Here is a 9,221-nt window from a genome sequence, read left to right as displayed (position 1 = left end):
AAAAAAAAAAAAAAAAAAAAAAAAGATTCAAGTGTACTGTCAGATATAAAAGGTTGAAAAACACTGGTAGATGGTGTGAGCCTAGCTGACGACAACCTCAAGCTCCTAGTTCAAGCAATCTTCCTGCCTCAGCCTCCAGAGTAGCTGGGACTACAGGCACCAGCCTTCTATTTTTAGTAGGGACAGTCTCACTCTTGCTGAGGCTGATCTCAAACTCTTGAGCTCAAGGGTTCTTCCTGCCTTGACCTCCCAGAGTGCTAGGAGTACAGGTGCCAGCCACCATGCCTAGCCATGCTCCTATATAGATTTGAAAGTTTCCTCTATTCCTGCTTGGGAAGGAGGTAGATGCTTACGCCCAAAAGACAATAGTATTTTTAGCACTGAAGCGAGGGCAGACTCCACAGTGAAGTTTACATGAAATTGGACCTTTTAAATCAGCCTTATCAGAATCATTTCTCCATGATTTCAGATACTGTAGTGACAGGTTCTGGTTCTGGGTCCTCTCTGAATAATGCTTTGTAATTTCAAAGTCTTATAAGGAGGAGAAGCCAGAATTTGTTATAAAGAACTCCTGAGATTTGATTCTAGGCTTTGCCTTATGTTCCCACTTATTTCAGGAAGAAATAAATCCATGCAAAATAAACCAAAAAGAAAAGCCTAAAGTGTTATTAGTGCCCCCAAAGACTTGGTCACCTCTGTGGGGAGGCCTGGACACTGGCCCACGGTGACATCTTACCCCGGAAGGAGGCCAACATGCACTGCAGGTAGGCGTGCCTCACTGCAGAGGTGGAGGTTTTAAGGCTGAAAGCTTTCTTGAACCATTCAGTGAGCTTCTTGGGCATTTCAGTAGTGAACCGGTTACACCAGAGAGCCAGGATAGAGACAGCATGTACCAAGGTCCCTTCATGAACTAGGGCAAAAAGCACAACTCCAGTTAATCTGATGTCTTATAACTATGTCAAATCACTGCAAGCAGTGTAAGACCCCAAGCCAGAGTACGGGAGGAAGCAGTAATATTTCAGACACTTCCCAGCCATGTTCTCTGAAAGGGATGTGCCTTCAGAAAGGCTTTATGGTTAAGGATGGACTCAGATGGCATGCTCACCATGCTGCACAAATTTACCTTCTTGCTGGAGGAACGGGATGAACAGCTCAGACACAGTCCCATTCAGGACTTGACTAGAAGGCCCAGACACCACGTGGTGACTGACACTCCCAATCCCTGAAAGACAGAATCCCTGTTTAGCCCCTCATCAGCATGAAAACACAAACAGGCAAGTATTCCTGCATCTGCCATCTCTGCATTCCTGGTCAGACCGCTTCTGGGTTCCCTATCAACCATGCCTCTCCTTTGGCCCTCCCTCAGTTTTCCCTCCACATGGCCTGCCTCCCACTAAACTTGATATTCAAGTCCCTCTTGCCAAGCATGTAAACAGAAGAGTCCCCAGGAGGCAGGCTAGAAAGCCTAAGATTGTCTAGAGTCAAGATCCAAAGGACTTGCTTATCTAAGAATTATCTTAAAGCTCATCTATAAGACCACACCTCTACCACCTGTGGAGAGATCCATACCTGAGAGGACACTGATCTTCTGGGCTACAATAGTTAGTTTTCCCTCCGAGCCTGAGAGAAGAGACAGGAAAGATTCAAATGCACATCTGCCACATTTTCCAAGGGATGAATAATGTAGTCATGTGTAAGACACCACAATGAGGTTTCTGATTTCAGAAGCAAACTGTCTACTGTGAAGCTAGGTTTAAAATAACATTTACTAGCCTTTTGTTTTCAAACTAAAAAAGTCATGTTCGAACAGAAAATTTGAGGAACAGGAAAAATATAAAGAAAAACATTTTTAAAAGCACCCAAAGGGCTCAGCACCTTGTAGTTCAGTGTCTAGGGCACCAGCCATATATACCGGAGATGGCGGGTTCGAATCCAGCCTGGGCTTGCCAAACAACAATGACAAGTACAACTAAAAAATAGTCGGGCATTATGACAGGCACCTGTAGTCCCAGCTACTTGGGAGGCTAAGGCAAGAGAATCAATTAAGCCCAAGAGTTTGAGGTTGCTGTGAGCTGTGATGCCACCGCACTCTGCCAAAGGTGACACAGTGAGACTCTGTCTCAAAGAAAAAAAAAGCAAAAAACAGGTGGCAGGACACAGTGGCTCACATCTGTAAATCCTAGCACTCTGGGAAGCCAAGGTGGGTGGACTGCTTGAGCTCATGAGTTCAAGACCAGCCTACGCAAAAGCGAGACCCCCATCTCTACTAAAAAGTAGAAAAACTGAGGCAAGAAGACCACTTGAGCCCAAGTTGGAGGTGAACTATGACACTACAGCACTCTATCCAGGGTGACAGCTTGAAAGTCTATCTCAAAAAAAAAAAGTACCCATAGGCTGGGTTCAGTGGCCCATACCTTTACTCCTGGCACTCTGGGAAGCTGAGGCAAGTGAACTACTTGAACTGAGGAGTTTGAGACTAGCCTGAATAAAAGTAGAGACTCTATCTCTACTAAAAATAGAAAAAAATAGCTGGGCATGGTAGCACACACCTGTAGTTCCAGGTACTTCTGAGGCTGAGGCAAAAGGATCTCTTGAGCCTAAGAGTCTGAGGTTATGAGCAATGATGACACCATGCCTCTCTAGCCTGGGCAACAGAGTAAGTCTCCAAAAAAAGCACCCATGATGTTTCCACTACTCAAAGACATTATTAAACTACGTGTGGTAGTGCAGCGGTTCTCAACCTGTGGGTCATGACCCACAGGAACTATATTAAAGGCTCACAGCATTAGGAAGGTTGAGAACCACTGCTGTAGTCCCAGCTACTCATCGCTTGAGTGCAGGAGTTCAGTGTAGACTGGACAACATAGCAAGCCCCCATCTCTATGAAAAAATAAAAAAATAAGGCTGGGCACAGTGGCTCACACCTGTAATCCTAGCACTCTGGGAGGCCAAGGTGGGAGGATCATTTGAGCTCACAAGTTCAAGACCGGTCTGAGAGAGAGTGAAACCTGTCTCTAAAAAAGCCGGGCATTGGGGTGGGCTCCTGCAGTCCCAGCTACTTGGGAGGCTAAGGCAAAAAGATTCCTTGAGCCCTAGAGTTTGAAGTTGCTGTGAGTTATGATGCCACAGCACTCTATCAAGGGCAATAAAGTGAGACTCTGTCTCCAAAAAGTAAATTAATTTCTATGAAAGATATTATTAACATTCTGATATATTTTAGTTTTTCCTGCTATGTATACAATGACAGTTCACATCATACATTCACATTCCAGAGTAGGCATCCTCCTGGCTTTGCCACAGCAGACATAGAATGTCAAGTCTCTGCCAGATCCCAGAGTCCAGGGACCACACTTCAGCTATACCCACGGCCAAGAAAGGTTTACTCACCTCCAAGGATGGCAAACAAGTGCTTGGTTAGAGCTTCCATGGCCGAAGAGTCACTGCACTGGCGGGCCAGGTTCCGCAGTGCCAGCACAGCTTCGTCCATCAGGCGGGGACTGTTGGATTTCAGCTGACCTGGATACACAGAGTTGCTCAGAGGCTGCTGACAACTAGCATCCAGACTTTCATCCTTGCCAGTTCTATGTTTCCAACTTTTCAATGCTACTTAACCTGTTCTCATTATAAATGATCTCAAGAAAGAAACTGCCAATGCAGTTTAGTTTAGAGCCTTTTTTCTAATCTGAGCTGCCCCCTGCTCCCTTTACTCCAGTAACTGGGACAAGTACAACCAAAACCCAAGGTGCATCTAGAGGCTAGAATACTTACTGGCCAGTCCTTTCACGATGTCCAGGGCATATTGGCTGAGATCAAGAGTCACTGATGCCAGCAGACTTGAAATAGCTAAGGGGACACAAAGCAATGATCACTACACTCAGGAATACATTCAGAGAATACTTTTCCTCTACTTCCCAGCAAACGCTACCAGGCCTACTATCTGGCCACATGGAACCGTGACCATCCTGTATCTAAGGACGTCCCTAAGCTCTGCTGAAAAACTGTATACTGCCTACCCCAATCAGTAAAAAATAGCTCATTCAATGTTCCACCAACACACTTTATCAAGATAAGAAGGGACAAGAAAGGTGCAGTGGCTTACACCTGTAATCCTAGTACTTTGAGTGGCCGAGGTGGGAGCACTGCTTGACTCTGGGAGTTTGAGACCAACCTGAGTGAGACCCCATCCAAAAATAAAAAGATTAACCAGATACGGTGTTTTTGTTTGTTTTTTAAGACAGTCTCATTTTGTCACCCTCAGTAGAATGCCATGGCGTTAAAGCTCACAGCAACCTCAAACTCTCAGGCTCAAGTGATTCTCTTGCCTCAGCCTCCAGAGTAGCTGGGACCACAGGTACCATCACAACACCCCGCTACATTTAGAGACCAGGTCTTACTCTCACTCAGGCTGCTCTTAAACTCCTGAGCTCAAACAATCCACCCTCCTCGGCTTCCCAGAGTGCTAGGATTACAGGCATGAACCACCAAAGTCCCAGCTACTTGGGAAACTGAGGCAGGAGGATCACTTGAGCCTGGGAGCAGTAAACCATGACAACACTACTGCATTCTAACCTGGGCAACAGAGTAAGACCTTGTCTCTCAAAAAAAAAAAAACCAAAAAAAAAAGTACAGATACTCAACCTTCACACCCTATAGTTTCAAGTGTTACCTCTATATTCACTAAGTCCCATGTATAGAAGAGGGTCTTGACCTGAATGATCTCCAGAACATTCCTTTTTTTTTGGAGATAGAGTCTCACTCTATTGCCTGGGCTAGAAGCTAGAGGGTAATAGCTTCAGCCTCGCTCACAGCAATCTCAAACTCCTGGGCTCCAGCTATCTTCCGACCTGGGCCTCCCAGAGCGCTAGAATTATCGATGTGAGCCACCTCACCTGGCCTCTAGAACATTCTTGAACCCCTAAAATTATAGCAGTATTGTAAGTGGATATCCTTTTGTGCATTCTTCTTCTTCTTTTTTTTTTTGGTAGAGAGAGAGTCTTACTTTATTGCCCTTGGTAGAGTGCCGTGGCATCACAGCTCACAACAACCTCCAACTCCTGGGCTTAGGTGATTCTCTTGCCTCAATCTCCCGAGTAGCTGAGACTATAAAGAGCCCGCCACAACACCCGGCTGTTTTTTTGTTGCAGTTTGGCCAGGGCTGGGTTCAAACCCACCACCCTGGGTATATGAAGCCGGCGCCCTATCCACTGAGCCACGGGCACCGCCCTTGTGTATTCTTCTAACAAGAGGGTCCATGACTTTCAATATCTTCTCCAAAGAATCTTTAACCCTCTCCCAAGGTCCAGGCACGGTAAGCAGTGAATATATCCTCCCCACCACCACCACCACACACCCACACATTCATACTTTCTAATACCAAGTATCAGGAATAGACCTTATCGGGCAACTCGTGTCCCTCCCATCATCTTGTCTGACAGCAACCTACTTTCAATAACATTCTCTGGACTCCGCAGTAAAGACTTCTGTATGGTGGGCAGTATGAGATCCTTAAATTCCGCGTGGGACATGTATCGGAGCAAAGGGGCACAGCTATCCTACAAAAAGAAGTCAGGCACCTAGTCCTCATGGAAACATACCAAGAAGGACGGACAGTTCAGAATCCCAGAATTTAAAATGGGATTTAGCTTGTCCAAGTAAATAAGGGCCACTTCTCACTCACCAATAAGTACTTCTGAGGTTTTACTTTGCTCATCAGGATGTTCTTCATATAAAAATCCAGCAGGGCACTCTAGTGAACACAAAGATCTAGTTACACCCTGACATTCTATAGTGCACTGGCCTAAGAGGTACCTATTATGGGAGTGCTTCTAGAAAATATACAAACCAATGTCCAAATTTCACAGTATTAAACAGAGATCCTACTGATCATGCCACACTCTTTATGAACCTTCCATGATTTTCCATGGCCCCTGGCATAAATAGCAAAGTCCCTGACATGGCTTGTAAGGCCTGCACCCAGCCAACTACACCTCACCCTCTCTAACCTACCCATGCCAGCAGAACCCACTCGCCTCTCCTGTATTCCTGTCCACAGGATGTGTTCTCCTCCTAAAATGCTCTGCCTTACCTCTCGACCTTGCTAACTCCTCTTCAACCTCAAAGTTCCTTCATTAGGCAGATATGTTCCCTGATCCATGGTCTCAGTCAGGTTCCCCTGGTGCAGAATCACAGCTTCTTACACCTTTCCTCTGTGGCACTAGCCACATTATAACTAACTACATGACTGTCTTGTGTTAGGTGCCTTCTCAGACTCAGTTCCACAGGGCAGGTCATCGCTCTCTAGCCCGCTGGTGCATGCCCAACACCTAGCACAGCACTCAGAACATGGTAGCTGCTCAATTGGGGTAAATTAAGGACCACATGTGCAAGCAAACTATCACCCCAATAACTAAGCCAGGATTCACCCTAAGCCTGAACTGGAGAGGAAATATCCCACCTCTGTCATACCTCATAAGCAAAAGGCAAGAATCTTGTGTGGGAAAACCAAGTTTCAGATGAGATTAGCCACTGGGGCTACCAGGGCAAAGGAGATACCTAATCCTTTCCAGTAAGCCTCTAGGGTGGAAAGCACATGGCCACCCACACTGGCACTTGCCTTGTGCCGATTGACCACGTCCATCTCCTTGTGGCTCGTGCAGAACTGCACTAGCAGGCCCAGCATGCCGGCATAGTTCTGGTTGGGTTCTAGGCTGAGAATGGCTGACAAGTACTGCTCCACCAGCCCGGAGTTCTGAAGAGGAAAGTGTCAAGCAGGTGGATCAGATGGAAGTTGAAGAATAGCATAGAAAAAGTCACACCTACCAGCCCCATGCATCCTGTCACCTCTTTCCACAGCTTCGTGAGTTTCTTCACAGCACCATCCACAGCGTGCTTGTGGGAGCCACCCAGCACCTCCAGAAGGAGCAGACACTGCACCTCTACCTGCCAGGACCAGGAAAGCTCAGGTCAGGATGGAACATGGGAGCAGAGGTCCCAAGGCCTGAACAACCTGTCCAAGACCTCTCTGGCCCTCCAGATCCTGATTTCATTTCCACTCAGCCGCTGCCACTCAACTCCAGCCAGAATCTCTTTCCTCCACACCCCCCACACTTAGTCCTATCCTTTAATGACACTGTTCACACAAATGTTCATTTAACAAATATTTACTAAACACCTACTATGATTCAGACGATGAAACCACAGGGGAATAAGACAGACACATTCCCTGCTTTCATGCATCTCACAGTCCAATGGGAAAAAAATAAACATAAACATACAAATGAATTCTATATATAATTTTTTTTTTTTTTTAGAGATAGAGTCTCAATTTTGTTGCCCTCAATAGAGTGCAGTGGCATCACAGCTCACAGCAACCTCCAACTCCTGGACTTAGGTGATTCTCTTGCCTTAGCCTCCTGACTAGCGGGGAATACAGGTACCCGCCACAATGCCCGGCTATTTTTTTGTTGCTGTTTGGCTGGGGCCGGGTTCTAACCCGTCACCCTTGATATATGGGGCCAGCGCTCTACTCACTGAGTCACAGGTATCACCCTATATATAATTTCAATAAGGAAGTGCCATGCTGGAAAAGAACCGGGGTCCAGTTCCATTTACTTCTTATCTATCTGCCTTAACTTGTCCTTCATTAAACCCACAAATACTTACTGAACACTGACTAAATGGCAGGCACTATCACTAGGCATTATCACCACAGATACAGAAATGAAGCTCAATATGCATGGGGAATACTGTCCAACCCAGTGAGAAGCACATAACAGTTGCTCAACTACAAACAGCCCAGCGGCTTTACATGCCACAAATCCCCAAAGTCTTTGGTAAGCAGTGTGAACTGTTACCCTAAGAAAGATATGCTTGTGAAGGCAATGCTGCTGAATTCCATTTACACGTGTACAAATGGCGTATGTACAAGGTTATTCACTGTGGCACTGTTTGTAACAATAAAAAATTATAAACAACATAAACAGCCATCAACAGAAGATAAGGTATACATAGTATGGTACATCTAAAAGACTAGTAAATACTCATAAAGAATGAGAACCTCTTTATTTACTACTGCAGCACACATTCCCAGACTGCTTGAAAAATAAAACAGGTAAAGAAGAAAGTATGTATAGTACACTGTCATTACGTATTAAAAAACTATCTGATCAGCTGGGCATGGTGGCTCACACCTATAGTCCTAGCACTTTGGGAGGCCAATGTGGGAGGATCATTTGAACTCAAGATTTTGAGACCAGCCTGAGCAATAGACCCTGTCCCTATAAAAAAATTTAAAAGATTAGCTGGGTGGGGTAGCAGGCAGGCACCTGTAGTTCCAGCTACTCAAGAGACTGAGGCAGGAAGATCACTTGAGCCCAAGAGTTTGTGGTTAGTGAGTTATGATGATTGCCACTGCACTTTAGCCAGAGTGACAGAGCAAGATTTTCTAGTTTATTATTGTTTTTTTTTTTTTTTTTGAGACAGACTCTCATTTTGTGGCCCTAGGTAGAGTGCCATGGCATCACAGTTCACAGCGACCTCAAACTCTTGGGCTCAGGTGATTCTGTGATTCTCTTGCCTCAGCCTCCCAAGTAGCTAGGACTACATACAGGTGCCCACCACAATGCCTGGGTATTTTTAGAGATGGGGTCTCGCTCTTGCTCAGGTTGGTCTAGAACCCATGAGCTCAGGCAATCCACACACCTCGGCCTCACGGAGTGCTAGGATTGCAGGCGTGAGCCACCACACCCAGCCTAAGATTCTGTCTTAAAAATAAATAAATAAAATAAACAAGGCCAGGCGTGGTGGCTCACACATGTAATCCTACACTCTGGGAGGCTGAGGTGGTGGACTGCCTGAGCTCACAAGTTCAAGACCATCCTAAGCAAAAGTGAGACTCTGTCTCTAAAAAACAGCCAGGCATCATGGCGGGTGCCTGTAGTCCCAGCAGCTCAGAAGGCTGAGGCAAGAGGACTGCTTAAGCCCAAGAGTTTGAGGTTGCTGTTAGCTATGACGCCATGGCACTCTACTGAGGGTGACAAAGTAAGACTCTGTTTCCCAAAAAAAATAATAACAAACAATAAAAAGTAATTGAACATGATTATGTTGCATTCATACCCCAAACACCAAAGTCATGGCACAGTTCAGAGTTCTGGTCACCTAACTCCCAGAAGAGCACTTCGAATTAAGATACTTGCTAACTTTTTGGAGGCCGGGGGGGGGGG

General features: G+C 45.8%; 1 protein-coding gene across 1 annotated transcript in view; it reads right to left on the bottom strand.

Moving 5' to 3' along the window:
- Positions 1-9,221, bottom strand: part of GCN1 (GCN1, eIF2 alpha kinase activator homolog) — a 76,427-nt gene that overhangs the window by 54,522 nt on the left and 12,684 nt on the right. The window contains exons 5-13 of the mRNA XM_012805204.1: positions 6,841-6,939; positions 6,614-6,748; positions 5,678-5,746; positions 5,444-5,552; positions 3,769-3,843; positions 3,388-3,516; positions 1,570-1,620; positions 1,124-1,222; positions 737-910 (exon numbers count right to left, since the gene is read on the bottom strand). Of these exons, the coding sequence (XP_012660658.1) occupies positions 737-910; positions 1,124-1,222; positions 1,570-1,620; positions 3,388-3,516; positions 3,769-3,843; positions 5,444-5,552; positions 5,678-5,746; positions 6,614-6,748; positions 6,841-6,939 (940 nt within the window). The remainder of the gene's footprint in view (positions 1-736; positions 911-1,123; positions 1,223-1,569; positions 1,621-3,387; positions 3,517-3,768; positions 3,844-5,443; positions 5,553-5,677; positions 5,747-6,613; positions 6,749-6,840; positions 6,940-9,221) is intronic.

Source organism: Otolemur garnettii, unplaced genomic scaffold (genome assembly GCF_000181295.1).
Source record: "Otolemur garnettii isolate 467f Iridium unplaced genomic scaffold, OtoGar3 scaffold00038, whole genome shotgun sequence".
NCBI lineage: Eukaryota > Metazoa > Chordata > Mammalia > Primates > Galagidae > Otolemur > Otolemur garnettii.
The sequence above is the reverse complement of the archived record's forward strand: the minus strand, read 5'-3'. Positions and strand labels throughout refer to the sequence as shown.